Source organism: Pongo abelii, chromosome 8 (genome assembly GCF_028885655.2).
Source record: "Pongo abelii isolate AG06213 chromosome 8, NHGRI_mPonAbe1-v2.0_pri, whole genome shotgun sequence".
NCBI lineage: Eukaryota > Metazoa > Chordata > Mammalia > Primates > Hominidae > Pongo > Pongo abelii.
Genome location: NC_071993.2, coordinates 32,029,589 through 32,046,859, shown reverse-complemented (window position 1 = coordinate 32,046,859; position 17,271 = coordinate 32,029,589). Strand labels below are relative to the sequence as shown.

General features: G+C 34.4%; 1 protein-coding gene across 21 annotated transcripts in view; it reads right to left on the bottom strand.

Annotated features, from left to right (window-relative positions):
• ZEB1 (zinc finger E-box binding homeobox 1) overlaps positions 1-17,271 on the bottom strand; it is a 193,933-nt gene that overhangs the window by 107,468 nt on the left and 69,194 nt on the right. For 10 of the 21 annotated variants that reach the window (XM_063727009.1, XM_063727011.1, XM_063727010.1 and 7 more), the window contains one exon: positions 9,768-9,890. In XM_063727009.1, coding sequence (XP_063583079.1) covers positions 9,768-9,888 — 121 coding nt within the window. In that variant the 5' untranslated portion in view covers positions 9,889-9,890. 21 annotated transcript variants of the gene reach the window in all.

Below are 17,271 nucleotides of genomic sequence, written 5' to 3'. Positions count from 1 at the left end.
CAATAAAATATTGGCAAACTGAATCCGGCAGCATATCAAAAAGCTTATCTACCACGATTAGGTCAGCTTCATACCTGGGATGCAAGGCTGGTTCAACATATGCAAATCAATCAACATAATCCATTACATAAACAGAACCAATGACAAAAACGACATAATTATCTCAATAGATGCAGAAAAGGCCTTTGATAAAATTCAACACCCCTTCATGTCAAAAACTCTCCACAAACTAGGTATTGATGGAACGTATCTCAAAATAATAACAGCCATTTATGACAAACCCACAGCCAATATCATGCTGAATGGGCAAAAGCTAGAAGCATTCCCTTTGAAAACCGGCACAAGACAAGGATGCCCTCTCTCACCACTCCTATTCAACATAGTATTGGAAGTCTGGCTTGGGCAATCAGGCAAGAGAAAGAAATAAAAGGTATTCAAATAGGAAGAGAGGAAGTCAAATTGTGTCTATTTGCAGATGACATGATTGCATATTTAGAAAACCTCTTTGTCTCAGCCCCAAATCTCCTTAAGCTGATAAGCAACTTCAACAAAGTCTCAGGATACAAAATCAATGTGCAAAAATCACAAGCATTCCTATACACTAATAATAAACAAACAGAGAGCCAAATCATGAGTGAACTCCCATTCACAACTGCTACAAAGAGAATAAAATATCTAGGAATACAATTTACAAGGGATGTGAAGGACCTCTTCAAGGAGAACTACAAACCAGTGCTCAACGAAATAAGAGAGGACACAAACAAATGGAAAAACATTCCATGCTCACGGATAGGAAGAATCAATATCGTGAAAATGGCCATACTTCCCAAAGTAATTTACAAATTGAATGTTATCCCCATCAAGCTACCATTGACTCTCTTCAAAGAATTAGAAAAAAACACTTTAAATTTCATACAGAACCAAAAAAGAGCCCATATAGCCAAGACAATCCTAAGCCAAAAGAACAAAGCTGAAGGCATCATGCTACCTGACTTCAAACTATACTACAAGGCCACAGTAACCAAAACAGCATGGTACTGGTATCAAAACATATAGACCAATGGAACAGAACAGAGGCCTCGGAAATAACACCACACATCTACAACCATCTGATCTTTGACAAACCTGACAAAAAACAAGCAATGGGGAAAGGATTCCCTATTTAATAAATGGTGTTGGGAAAACTGGCTAGCCATATGCAGAAAACTGAAACTGGACCCCTTCCTTACACCTCATACAAAAATTAACTCAAGATGGATTGAACACTTAAACATAAGACCTAAAACCATAAAAAAACTCTAGAAGAAAAACTAGGCAATACCATTCAGGACACAGACATGAGCAAATACTTCATGAACAAAACACCAAAAGCAATGGCAACAAAAGCCAAAATTGACAAATGAATCTAACTAAACTAAAGAGCTTCTGCACAGCAAAAGAAACTATCATCAGAGTGAACAGACAACTGAGAGAATGGGAGAAAGATTTTTGCAATTTATCCATCTGACAAAAGGCTAATATCCAGAATCTACAAGGAACTTAAACAAATTTACAAGAAAAAAACAACTCCATCAAAAAGTGGGCAAAGGATATGAACAGACACTTCTCAAAAGAAGACATTTATGCGGCCAACAAATATATGAAAAAAAAAAAACTCATCATCACTGGTCATTAGAGAAATGCAAATCAAAGCCACAATGAGATATCATCTCATGCTAGTTAGAATGGCGATCATTAAAAAGTCAGGAAACAACAGATGCTGGAGAGGATGTGCAGAACTAGGAATGCTTTTACACTGTTGGTGGGAGTGTAAATTAGTTCAACCATTATGGAAGACAGTGTGGCGATTCTTCAAGGATCGAGAACTAGAAATACCATTTGACCCAGCAATCCCATTATTGAGTATATACCCAAAGGACTATAAATCATTCTACTTATAAAGATACATGCATATGTATGTTTACTGCAGCACTGTTCACAATAGCAAAAACTTGGAACCAATCCAAATGTCCATCAATGATAGACTGTATAAAGAAAATGTGGCACATATACACCATGGAATACTATGCAGCCATAAAAAGGATGAGTTCCTGTCCTTTGCAGGGACATGGATGAAGTTGGAAACCATTATTCTCAGCAAACTAACACAGGAACAGAAAACCAAACACCGCATGTTCTCACTCATAAGTGGGAGTTGAACAATGAGAACACATGGACACAGGGAGGGGATCATCACACACTGGAGCCTGTTTGAGGTGTGGGAGGCTAGGTGGGGGATAGCATTAGAAGAAATATCTAATGTAGATGATGGGTTGATGGGTGCAACAAAAGGAGATATGAACTTGCTAGAAAACTATATAAAGTGATTACTATGTCAAAGTAAGTAGTGTTTAAAATACGACTAAATACGTATTTTTTTCAGTAAAGGTGAAAACAAATTCCTTCAAGTAGAAGGTACGCATTTTGCTTCTAACCAGAGTATTCAAGTCAGTTAACATATTTTTAAAATGATTTCAAGGCTACAAAGTTGGTAACTTTTTCAGTAAATGAATACTTGTATAGGCAAGTGCTACGTACAGGCAGGTAAAGAATGTATAAAGCAGGTAAGCAGAGGCCTACATTAATTATTAACAAAAAACTATTCATTTATTCTTTTAGAAACAAGAAAAAGAATCACTGTAATAGAGCACAGACTTTAAGAGTTAAAAAAAAAAACGGCTGCGGAAAAGGGTACACAGCAATCAGAGAAGCAAGGATTATACTGATATATAATCTTCAACTCTAATTGCAATCATAAATTTGTTGCTTCAAGTACATTGTTCCTGCTCTTAAAAAGAATGTGTTTTACTATTTTTTAAATTTCCAAAAGGATAATACACTGAATCTTTATAACTTGGTGAAAATTTAATATAGTAAATATAGACTAGTCTGTTCATAGTCAACACGTACATAGTTTATTCCTTAAAGACTATGTGAATTTCCAGCAGCAATCTACCTTTCACATTTTCTGCATCTGTTTTAAAATGTATTTTTATTATTTCAGAAAAAAATATGACTTCTGCAGACCTAACAGTTTTACCATATAATTAGCATTATCAATGTGTTTTTATTTAAGGCAAAATTATAAGAGATGTTAAGAAGTACCTAGTTTGAAACTATTTCTTGGAAAGGTTTAAAATCAATTTATAAAAGGCAAGCTGAATATATAATATACATAATATACTAGTAATCACTCTTTAATATCCACAGTATTGGGCATCTTTTAAAGGAGGCAGTGTAAACCAAAATCTGTAAGAATGTTGATTCTATTATTTTGTCTGAGCTAGCAGATAATTAGGATGAAGATTCTTACTTTTAAAAATGAACTTTTTACATACTAGTCTCATCTCTTTAAAGATCATTATTCCATCTAAGAATTGAATATGTTGACACTCTAAATATTTTTAACATAATTCTTTAGTTTTGTCAAATGTTTTAATCTGCCAGAAAACTGAGTATTAGAGAACCCATCATTACACACATGCATACGAGATTCTGATTACAAGAGGAGAATGTAGGGTAAGTGTTTAATACAGGTAAGAATTTGAAAAAGTTTTTACCAAGTCCTCATACTACAACAATAACCATTACCTGGTAACTGATAAAGGTTACTGTTTATTAAGTATCAGGTTGTGCACTCAGTTCTTTACATACATTCTCTCTAATTCTCACAACAATTCTGAAACTTAGTATTACTATTTCCACTTTACACAGAAAGAAATAAAATCATCCTCCAAAATAAAGCTTTTCATTTCTGGTTACCTAAGGTTACATAGCTAGTAGAGTAATAAAACTAATATTTGAATTCAAGCTAATTCCAAAGCCTGCACCTTTTCTATGGTAAGCCTCTCCTAGATTATATTTACTATATACATATACTTCTATAACATTATTATATTTGTACTGAATTTCTTTCCAAATAATTTATTGGGATTTCTGACAGCTAATAACAAATAGAGCTCCAAAAGACTGTATTAAGAAAAATTGCAGAATGCTTTTTCCAAGTTTGGCTTTACACATCCAATTCTCCTTGCTCCCAATTTTGATCTGCAAGAAGCATCCTTTGGCAGAAAAAAGATAAAGTGAGATGGCAGTTGTGGCACTTCCGGTGTCAAGTCAAGCATTTCAGGAGTCAGGAAAGTTTAATCTCCAACAGACTCAGGACTGAGCATTTTATCCTTGTTTCATTATAAACCAAAGTCTTCATAAAAGGTCACTAGACAGCAATCATGAAGAAACAGTAATAAAGTTCAAATAAAAAAAAACACACAGCAATTGTTTCAAAGCTGGAAGAAACTTCAGCAGTCACTAGTAGTTCAACACTTATTTTACAGGTGAGAAAATTGAAAGCCAGAGAAGTATACTACTGTCCAGGGCCCCACCAGAAATTAATCAAAAATTTTCTTAATGCTCAATCAGGGGCTATGTCCACTCAGTCAGGCTTCCTTTCAAACTAAACTCATCATTTCAGGAATACCTTCTCCCACTCATACAGCTCTTCTTCCTGATCATCAATTTTTTTTTTCTAGGATCACTAATTCTTTAGCCACTCAGGATAATACTTTGGAGTAATCTTAGACAAACATTTATTTTACATCTTCTTTATCATTTAATCAGGAGGCAAATACTACTGCTAACAAAACCCTTACATTTATGCTTTCTTTTCTGTTCTTATTGGACGGTAATCATACCATCTCCAACCTACACTTTTCCTATGTCCTCCTTTTTGGCCTTTCCTCCTCATCTGGTCTTTCATCTTTCCTGTTAACAACAACAACAACAACAACAACAACAAAATACTGACTTTTGGTTGCCTTCTGAAAGTTGAAACTTTAATCTGGTATTCAAGGCACTGCTCTACCTAGGTACAAACTCCCTTTGCAGGTTTTAGGGTTTTTTTTTCTTCTTCTTCTTCTTCTTCTTCTTCTATTTTCTCTAACCTCTATTCTGGCTTCAGCCATTCTTGAAAGAAACCTGTCCTCCATTTTTTCTTGTCTCTGTGCAATTAACCAAGCTTTATTATTATTTTAAAATAACATCTCCACTGCCTATTACGGTTGGAGTTATATCTGTTAAGACTGCACCAAACTGTATTCTAAAGGCCTTTGGTTAAAAATATATCAGAAAAATTACCATATAAAAGCTTAAAAACCTAGCACGATGTTAAAATTGGTGGGATAACAAATTAGTGTAGTCTCTTCTGCCATAACACTTATTTTGAAAATGCAAATTTGTTTCAGTGCAGTTGGTTTATTAGAGAACTAGGTGAGCATAAAGAGTATTTCACCTTTGCTTATGCATGATTTTATCTGCGAGAAACACTAAGTGAACACAGAAAATTGCTGCCAGCTTAACTAAGTCACATAAGAATAAACAAAAAGCACACCTGCACACATCTCAAGTTACCAGCCACTTCTGTTCACTGTGCTTCTGTTACGAGCCACACCCATCACATGCAATGTTACAACTTTCCTTCTGATTTCAGATAATCCTCCTTCTACCACTTCACATTAACTTGGAGATCACAATCCCATACCTACTTCCACAAGCAAACATCAGGGTTTGTTCAAGGTAAAGTGTCACATGTATAACGGTGATTATGTATTTCTTAACCATTTAACATATGTAAAACTGTGCGGCACTTGTTATTAGTTTTCTGTCTTTTTAAAAATGTGTCACTGACAAAATTATTGTGGGCTGTACTCCAACCCCATTTTCCTCATAAGCCCTATGATTTTTATTGCCCAATCTAATTCTGGGTAATTAGCTAAAGGAAATAATTTAGGCAAATGCAAGAAGTTACATGCACAAATATATCACCTACCATATTATTAATAATAGTAAAACAAAACAGCCTTAAGATGTCCAACAGGAAGAAAACATTAATAATGATACATCAGCAAGATGGTCTATTATTAGTCATTTAAAAAGACTATAATGAAACTTGAAGAAATGTATGTCATAATTGAGAAAATTTGGATTATGACTCTAAATCAGTTATGCACATAGTCAAGACAAAATTCATATGAAATTTGAAAATAATTATTTGGTAGCTTTATGTATTTAAAAATTATTTTAAAAAGCAGTTACTTTAACAAAAGCTATGTTGGTAGGCTGAATTAGTATTTGTTCCATGCTTTTCGAAGATATAAACTTATAAGACACAGAACAAGGATCCTGAAAAGTTCAGTCTCTGTACTGCCTTTGAAACTCTTCTGAAAATTTAAATTATTTTATAAGTTTTTTTGTAAAAAAAATTCCTACTGTACTTAAATGACTACTTTTAATGATAAGATTCTTTTAAAAAGTATCCACATCATAGCATACTCAAATAGTAATCATATTTAAGTTCAAATAATATTTATTTTTTGAGTATTCCATACTTTAAAAATGGAATAAATGGTCAAAGCTAAGGATCTGTGCAAAAAAGAAAGTTCTATGTATATAATGATATCAATGTATACAGTCATATTTCTAATACCTTTAGCTCCATGCATGTTATTTACTGGAATATTTGAATGCTTATTCAATGATCCCAGGAGCTCTCAAAAATCCCTGAACTATGTTAAAATTTTGTGTTGGCTATTTTTAAATTCCACTTATTTATTAATTCATCAATATTAACTAAGTGTATAACGTGGGCCAAACACTATATTTCTACGTGCTGAGGACAGACCAGTGAACAAAGGAAACAAAAAGCCTTTATATTCTAGTGGAAGGCGGCAAAAAATAAATGAAAAAAGTAGGTAAAATACATGGGATGGTAGATGGTTAATAGGTCTTCAAGAAAAGAAACATAAAGCAGGAAGAAGAACTGGGGTGAAGTAGGGGAAATCTGCAATTTTAGATCAAGTGGCTAAAGAAAGCTTCATTAAATTGACATTTGAGTAAAAATCTCAAGTAATGAGAGAATGATCCCTGTAGATATACAGGGAAAGAGTATTACAGAGAATATCCTGTGCAAAGGCTCCAAAGCAAGAACTTGCCTGGCATGTTCTAAGAACAGCAAAGAAGCCAGTGTGGATGACTAGAGCAAAGTGGGTGTGAGCAGGCAGGAGTGGTTGGCAGTGGCTGTCTGGGAATGACAGCCCAGAGCACAGAGCCTGGTAGGCTATTTTAAGAACTTTAGTTTTTATTCTGGTTGAGAGGAAAAGTCAATGGAGGATTTTCATCAAAAGAGTGACATAATATGGCTTATATTTCAATATAACTACTTTATCTGCTATATTAAGAATGGACTGAAGTAAGTCAACAGGAAAAAACAGGAAGACCAATTACAGGAGGCTTTTTGCATCAATACAGGTAAGAGATGAAGGTGATTTGGATTAGGGTTGTAGGAGTAGAGATGGTAAGCAATAACTGAATCTCAGAAATATTTTTGGGACAGAAGCAAGATAATATTTTGGTAACAGAAATGTGAAGAATTATCATATGTGGAATGAAAGGAGGACAGGCATCCTTGGTGACACCAAGGCTGATTAAAAGACAGCAGGTGCTGTTACTCAGATGGGAAAAACTGCCGGAGGAGGTTTTGGTGGGGGAAAGATGAGGAATTAAGTTTACTATTCTAAGTTACATTCTAAGAAGACTAAAGGGACCAGGCACGGTGGCTCACACCTGTAATCCCAGCACTTTGGGAGGCCGTGGAAGGCAGATCACCTGAGGTCAGGAGTTCAAAACCAGCCTGGCCAACATGGTAAAACCCCATTTCTACTAAAATTACAAAAATTAGCCAGGTGTGCTGGCCCACGCCTGTAATCCCTGCTACACAGGAGGCTGAGGCAGGAGAATTGCTTGAACCCAGGAGGAGGAGGCTGCAGTGAGCCGAGATCATGCCATTGCACTCACTCCAGCTTGGGAGACAGAGCAAAACTCCATATCAAAAAAAAAAAAAAAAAAAAAAAAAAAAAGACTAAAGGACTTCTGATCATTAGCAAATGGATGATCATATAAAGCCATGGTACTATATGAAGTCACTAAGGGAGTGAACGTGCAGTTTTAAAGGCCTCAAAATTCCAAATGTTGGAGCATTCCCAATTTAGAGATGGGGAGGCAAGAAGAAATCAGCAAGAGATTGAAAAAGCAGCAGCCAGAGGGGTAGGAGGAAAACACAGGAGAGTGTAGTACGGTATCTAAAAGGCCAAACAAGGAGTGTTAAACACCGTTGCCAGGTCAAATAAGAGGAAGACTGAGATGACCATCTGATTGGCAGCATGGCAGTCATTAAGAAGTGCAATTCTGGTGAAATGGCAGGGGTTATAGGAACTGAATTCAGACAGCACAGGCAACTACATACTTCAGAGATACCGGCTTTAAATGAAAGACATGGGGTAGTAACTAAAGGAGGAACTGGGAGTAAGATTTTTTTTAAGATGGGGAAAAAACCCAACATTATTTGTATGTTGGTGGAAAAGATCCAGTAGTGAAGGAAAAATAATGATGCAGAGACAGAAGGCAGAATTGCCCCAATTTTTTGAGACTCACTAATTATGACATATCCCCATTAAAAATAATTTCAATATTTATCCAAAATTTAGAATCATAGTATCTCATACAATAATATTAATAAAATGTAATACAAAGAAGCCAATATATATAATGGTTCTAAAAATAAGTATAAATGTTGAATAAACCAATGAATAGTATAATTTTTAATAGCTGCCCTTCCCAACACATTAACAGGTACACGTTTTCTTTTGCCTTATTTGCCTTAAGTGGTGTCTTCTAAAACAAAGATGGTATTTTAATACTTTTCACTTGATCTGAATTGTGGTTGCTGTGTAATATATTCATGAAAAACAAAATCTACTTTCATATTCACATAGTTCTTTGAAGTAGATTACTAAGTCCACATTTTGTTCATACACTTTTAAATCCAGACTTTAGAAAGCTAAACTATTAGCTGAATATTCAGTATAGAAAACAGGTTATCTTATTCAGTCAACTTTGCTAAAATTATATAAATATACTCCCAACTTCAAAAATAGTATCTATCCACAAGCATTGTATCTGCTTGTAGAATAACACATGCATCTAGGAGAACTTAAAAACTGTACTTTAAATCATGGATTGGCATTTAAAAAAAGGGCCAGTTAGTAAACACCATAGACTTTGAGGGCCATGTAAAATCTCTGTTGCATATTCTTCTTTTTATAACCCTAATCCCTTACAATCCTTTTTTAAATTTAACAATTTTAAAATGTAAAAACAATTCTTAGGTCATAGGCCATACAAAAATAGGTTGAGGGCTGGATTTGGCCCATGGGCTATAATTTGTTGACTCCTGCTTTAAACAGTTGTACAAAAGATTAAATATGATCCAGGTGTGTCAAATTTCAGGACTGAAGCTGGACACATTGAAAATTCTTTATATTGTGCAGAAAGTAGATATATGCCTGTCCAAAAATAGGAAGGAATTTCTACTTGAAATAGCATATTCAGAAACATTCTGTATCTAAAAAGGCAATTGAGCTGTCCTTTTACTGAAAACCACGGAATTGATAAAACAGCCACTATCTCTGGTTATATAATCAACCCAGCTGATAAACTTTTCAGGATTATCTCTTAAATACCGTATCAGTAAATAGTGAAATAAAAGGAAAGCATTTAACATGTTTTAATTTCCCCATTTTAATTTACTGCATTAAAAAAAAACCCAAGATGTTGTGCACATGTACCCTAGAACTTAAAGTATAATAATAATAATAATAATATTAATAATAAAAAACCTAAGATGAAGCTTCTCGGGAGGCTGAGGCAGGAGAATTGCTTGAACCCGGGAGGTGGAGGTTGCAGTGAGCCGAGATCACGCCACTGCACTCCAGCCTGGGTGACAGAGTGAGATTCCATCTCTACAAAAAATAATAATAATAATAATAATAAATAAAAAAGTTTTAAGTTAGGAGAGCTCGAGCTATTTTATTAACTTCTTCTAGACTGTTACATACTCATAAAGGCAATGGATCCTTCCTCCAGAAAAAGAAATACATCCAAACTTTTACTTTAATTTCAGAGAGATCCAGATTCCCTGAAGCCTATCCATGGATACTGAGTGAAGATACTCTTAACTTAAAAGCACACTAACTTCATTCCTTCAGGTAATTTCACATCAGGTTTCTAAAAAGATAAAAACCTACATAATTATCACATGGTGGTGAGTAAAGTAAAATTACATTTACAGATAATCTAAACAGCAACACAATAATCCATGTTCTTATGACTGGTGAATTTTTCAGTAATTCAAAGCTTCCTTAATGAAGCTTTTCTCTCTCTCCTCACACCAGCTTGTGATTTCTGCTACAGTCTGGCCAGTTTCTCACTCTGCCAATACATGCTGTATTTTTTTCTGCATCAATTCTCATGAGATGTTACCCTTGCCTGCAGTGTTCTTGCCATACATGTTCAAATCCTACCTATTTGTCAGGACCCAAATTAAATTCTACCACTTCCATCATTTCTTTTTTGATATTGTAGCCAATAGTTTATTTTTCTAGGATTCACTGCTTTTGTAAACACTATTAAAACAGCGAGTCATATAATAATTTGTGTTATCACACTGTTTTTGTTTGTTCTGAGTATCGCCACCATCGTGCCAGTAACAAAAGGTAGGAATACTTCTCACCATCATCATCTTAGGCTATAGCACTATTATACATGACATATTTCATAAGTAATTATTAAATAAATGAATTAACTTCAATGGTTTCTGAAAATACTGATTTGGTTGCTCAATGTAAACCTGAATTAGACGCAACAATTTAAAAGAAAAAACAACTCAATGTATATTTACAATGTTGTGCAACAACAACAAAAAACCTCAATGAAATGAAATTGAGCATTTAATTTTTAAAACTGTATTGTCTGTTAAGTGACAATGCCCAAAGCTAGAGAAAACACTATAAACTGAAGTGCATGATCATGATTACTTAGTTGTTCCTCTCCACCCCATGGACATGATGGGACAAGAATAAACTGCCTTGATTTTAGTTCAAATTTTGTGGTCTAAATATAGCACTGAATCATAACTGGCTGGCATAAAAGTCTATTTAATGTTCCAGTAGGTCTCAGGCATTTGTTTCATTCAGTGCTAGACTTATTGGTTATCTTCACATAAAATTTTCCAGAAATATAACTAGTCCCAGGCAGCATCGAAAAGAGGTGAAGTCCCTCCTTTACAGCTCCTACATCACTCTTTTGGCATAGTCTTCCTTTAAAATCAGGTGCATTCAATCTGCTCTCTGATGCTCAGGGTTCCCCCTGTGGCACCCTGCCTAGGTTTGTGCTCAGGTCAGACCTCATCCCTATCTTTCTTTTCTTTCCCCTGCCCAAATCTCTTGAATATTTACTTCAGTCCATTAAAGTCTTATTAGATAAGTAGGTTATTTCCTATAAACAAATTCATTTTAAGGTGTCTTTATTGTGCTAAAGGAAAGACCATAATGTTGGAAAAACAATGTTTTTAAGTATGAAGGCATTTCACCAATGCCTTTCATATCATATACCTAGGAAGTGCTACTCTTTTTGCATAAAGTTACCACTAGTTTAGATGAAGTATATTCTATAAATAAGAAAAAAAGCATGAGATGCAACAAAACCACTCCTAACACATTTAGGAAAAGAGTATCTCGTGAGATTCAGAAGTGAAGAACAGTGAGAATAGACAAGATTTGCAGTTTTCCATATGTAGAACTATTTGTTAGCACACTGTTGTTAATAAAGGTAAAGTTATTCATAATTCAGTTAATAAAACAGTTAGTTGTATAAAGCAGATCTATGCAATGTTTCACAGATGCCTTAACTGTATCAGAAATTGAATTCGTTAATCCCCTCTATCACTAAAGCATGAGCAACAACCCACTTCCTCTCCAGTATCTGGACTTAATGAAGGGCACTGCCATTAACCCCCGCCAAAGTCAGGACCCAGGAGTTATCTCTGGTATATCTGATTCTTCATCTCCTCATCCAATTAAGTTCTAACTTGTAAATATCTCTCTATATACCCACCTCTCTTCATCCTCATTGTCACCACACTAGCTCAAGCCCCAGTATCTCTTTCCTAGATTTACTGTGAAGCTTACTAAATTCACACCCTTCCATCCTTCATGATGCAGATTCAGCAATCTCAGAAAAATGCAAATCTGTGGTACATGCATACGACGGAACATTATACAGCTATGAGAACAATTAGCAACCATAGTCAACAATATGGATAAATCTCATAATCATAATGCTTCTTTCACCCAAGTGAATACACATTGTATGCCCCTATTTATATTAAGTACAATGTAGGCAACACCCTCCATATACAGTGAGAAGTCAGGCAAGAGGTCTCCCTTGGTGGGCAAGAGACAGGACTGACTGGAAGGAAAATTAAGGGGAACTTTTAGGATGCTGATATTACTATTTTTCTTCATCTAGGTGTTCATCACATACGTGTGTTACGTCTGTGAAAATTCACGAAGCAGTATACTCATGCTTCTATATGTATTAGGCATTAATAAAAAATTTTAGAAAAAATACAAATCTGAGCGTCAATGTCTTCCCACTGTTCTCAAGCTAAAGCCCAAAGGCTAGTATCTAATACTGACTTACAAGATATTTCACCATACAGTGTCATCTTTCCCTCTCTCCATGTCTTTTATCTTGAATGTGTTTTGTTCTTCTTCCTTTATGACTCTCACATCTGCTGTGCCCTCAGCTCAAAACACCAACCTTGCCTTCTCATTTGGTTTGATTAAATCTAATGTCCCTCAGATTCAGTTAAAATTTCATTTGTGCAACCTGAAATAGATTGTAGTTTTGTTTTCTGACCTCAGATTGGGTTCTGATCATTTCCATTTTCCCACCATCACTCCTCTTTAGCTGTGAGGGCAGGCAATGTGTTTTATTTACCACTCTATTCTCACAGTTCTCTACAGATTTGATGACTGAACATATTTACTTATATCCTATACAAGGACGTGGCAGGTAGCTGTGGCAAAGTTTCAAAGTCTAAGGACTCCAGTATAAATGATGAGATTGCTAAGAGTGTTTGATATGCAAACTTAAAGGAAATAAAAGTTAAACGTTAAATTGTTTATACACAAAAAGATATAAGCCATGCATGTATCTTTCAAGCACAGGGAGAAGTCACTTTTAATGGTTCTTAAATGTATTTGAAAGTTCTATTTTAAACAATAATCTATGGTAATAAAACTCCGAAACAAAATCATAAAGTTTTAGTCATTGTCTACACACAGATGTTGAATTATTTTTAATGTCACGAAAACCAGGAATCTAGCACTATTTTAATGAATTGAGTGAGGTCAACTAATTGCTTCAGTTTCTTTTAATGAGAAGTCACAAAAATATTTAATATCTGTCTACCTCAGCTTTTTTGAAAAAAACTATTTACGAATATTTGCAAACATTCCTAAGAAGAATTTAAGCTTTTCTAAATTAAACATAAAATAATTTGATGAATACAAAGTAAAAATATAACTTTTTATTTGTTAGAAATATCCATGGAAAATAACACAGGTGGCCTATCAAGTGGCATTCACAAACTGTGGATAAAAAAGCAAAATCTGGTCACTTTTTATAATAGCAGAAAAGCATGAGTGATAACTACCTTAAGTAAAAATGTCCAAAGGTATAAAAACAAAACCAAAACTATAATGTTTCAGAAGTCAATACCATTTTCTATAATGAGCTTTATACTATACATTTTAGAATCTTTAAGCATAATTTAATTTAAATAAAAAATATAAATAGTACAGCTGGGCATGGTGGCTCACGCCTGATAGTCCCAGCTCTTTGGGAGACCAAGGTGGGAGGATCGCTTGAGCTCAGGGGTTTGAGACCAGCCTGGGCAACACGATGAGACCCCCATCTCAACAAAAAACACAGAAAAATTAGCTCAGCATCTTGGTGCACACCTGTGGTTCCAGCTACTCAGGAGGCTGAGACAGAAGGATGGCTTGAGCCTCAGAGGTCGAGGCTCCAGTGAGCTGTGGTTGTGCCACTGCACTCTAGGCTGGGTGACAGAGTGTGTATATATATACACATATATATATATGTGTGTATATATATACACATATATATGTATACATATATATGTGTATATATATACACACATATATATATATACATATATGTGTATATATATATACATATATATGTATATATATACACACATATATATATACATATATATGTGTATATATATATACATATATATGTATATATATATATAGATATATAATATCGCCTATATAAAAGTATATTAATATATTTTACATTTATATATATGTAGTGTTCCAAGTTGCCTTGTTTTCTACTCCTTTCAGAAAATAATTGTCTTTTATATATCATCACCTATATTTCTTTTTATTCTAATATTCAGTTTATGGTATAAATGCACTAGATCTTAAACTAGGCAGACTTTACTGGTTAGTACCAAGAAAAGAAAAAGAAAAAATAGTATTTCTTTTATTTTGAGAAAAAGGTATTAGTTTCCCTAATTAATACAGAACTTGCTTACTTACCATTTCTAAAGTCCTACTATAACATTAAAAGCATCTTATTATCAAAAAGACCTTAAAATGCCCTTATCACTGAAAAACAACAGGAAATGTATATAGGCTACTGAAGAATTTCTTTAACTAGGGTTCAGAACCTAAAACTGTCCCAATAATGCCCAGTGTAATGTTTATTAAGGCAATTACCTACTTTTTTAATATTCTGGAAATACAAAAATAACATTATTCACCTATTTTCTTGAGTTTCAGTTTTGGAGACAGAATTTGAAAAGAGAAAAAGGGATTCAAATTATAATGGATAATTCATTTTCTTTTTAATCTATCTTCAAGAACTTATCACACAGTCTCATACTTTATTGGAAGGCCATTTTAATGTTAACTAGTAGAGTCCACTCAAAGGGCAGAACAGAAGAAACCATTAGCAAACTAACTGCTCCCATTTAGGCTGGTATTTTCAAGCTTAATTAATTGAAGTTAAATGTATTTTTCTTTTAAAAATCGGTATGAATTTTAAAGAAATAAACTTTAATTTTCACAAGTATTAAATTTCAAATGAATGAAGATAAGTTAAATTCTTTCAACTTCAGTTTATCAGTAAAATGATCACATTAGACTAGATCACAGTGGTTGTTGACCAAATTTTTTGTTATGAAATACTCTGAAAATATGATGAAAATTATGGACATTCTCCCCAGTAAAAACACATATATACAAAATATGACTGTAATTTTAGGGGATTCACAGAATCTCTGAAATCCATCCAAGGATCCCCAGGTAAAAAGGGTACTAGATTATATTTCAGGTCTTTTGTAGCTTTAAATTATGGTTTCAGAAATAAGGCAAAAGCCTTTAAACAAAAGGAAGTCAGTCTTCAGAATAAAAGTGAACATGCAGACACAACTCATTAGTTTACTCATTGCTGTTGAAGACATTAGCTAAGCAAGGCTGAACACCTTACTTATATATAGATGTGTTAATCTGACAAAATAATTCATACCTGAGACAGTAGAGGTTAGGCAAAATCAGATTCTTACATAAACCCAGGATATTTCTAGACATGAAAATGTGTGACATTCACAGCTTTCAAATGACAGTAAATTGTCTCCCTCATCCCAACTCCACCATCACCACCAACTCCAATACCTTCCTTCTTAGAGTGAGGAAGAAAAATATTATATACACAAAGCTATATTTGAGACCTTTCAGGTGACTGTTTTGGGGGAGGGGCAATATTTTCAGATTCTGAAATTTCTTATTTAAAAATAATTATTGGATCACACACACACAAAAAAACTTACCTGTGGTTCTTGTTCTCTGAAGGAAATGCAGTAATTGAAAACATCCCCACACTCTTGGGTACATTCTCCTAAGTGTGAATGGATTTGGAATGCACCATAGCTTAACTTTGGAACTGCTAACTTATGCCACCCTGCACTGGCAGTTGGCATCCACCTGCCTACATAAATAATAATGTAAGCCTGTCACCTAGAGTCATGTACCTTGTGAAGGAAAAGTATTCTCTGGAGGGAGATGGTGCAATGACTGTCTTTGAGACAAACAGTCTCTTCTATAGCGCTTAAGGAGGGTAGATCCACACTACTAAGGAGGTGATCGTATGCTTCAAAAATGTACTAAAATTAATACATTAAAAATGTTAAAGAATGAAAACGGAAAGATGTTCCTCTGTAAAAGAAGCTCTTAGGAGACTGATTGCTGAACTGGTCAGGATCCAATGGTCAACACCAGAGCTAAGAATTACAAGTACTTAAATACTTGTAATGAAGTAAGCCTAATCCCGGCATTCAGTAGCCTTGTATTTTGTGTTCATGCTTGACTACCAGAGGTTTATGTGACAGATGCAATGGAAACCAATGGTAGGAAAATACCCTGAAATGGCCAAGACCCTGAAAACTGCTGTGGTTACTGTCAAAGGAGAATTAGTTTTCAAGAGAAATGATAGCAGCAATGTGCTGTTAGATGATCTACATTTTATAAATTCAAGTAATCATTCAAATTGTAAAATTTCGTAAACCTTATACCTTAATGTAATAATTTAGATTTAAAATGTTTAAATATGTATGGACTAAATCCTTGCCATTTGAGCCCCTCTTCTGTCTTAAATATACTAGGTCATCAGGAAGAAATGGGCTAGAGATATTTTCTAGTTTACAGGCTGATTTTTGGAGTATTGTTAAAATCCTGCGCAGAGGAAGAGATGCTCTATTTTCCAGTCCTCCAAGATTCCAGGAAGCCTGATGATGTCTTCTTCTCAAGTTAAACCAGAGAAGGGTTGTCAGATAAAATATAGGACACCCAGTCAAATTTGAATTTCGAATAAGCAGTAACTTCTTTGGTAAAAGTTTGCCCCAAATATAGCATGGGACATAATTACACTAAACCATTATTTGTTATTTACTTGAAATTCAAATTACACTGGACATCCTGTTTTGTTTTCTTTTTTCCTTCTGCTAAATTTGGAAACTCTAAACAAGGGGAGTTCACAGGGTCATCCAGTGGATTTTAGCATGTATGAGGCTAAAATGAGAATTCCACTCATTGTCTAGATCTGAACTGTAGAATATGGTAGCTACTAGCCACGTGTGGCTATTGAGCACTTGAACTGTGGCTAGTCCAATATAAGATGTGCTGTGAGTATAAAATACACAGATTTTGAATGCTGAGTATGAAAAAAATCTCATAAAATATTCTATTA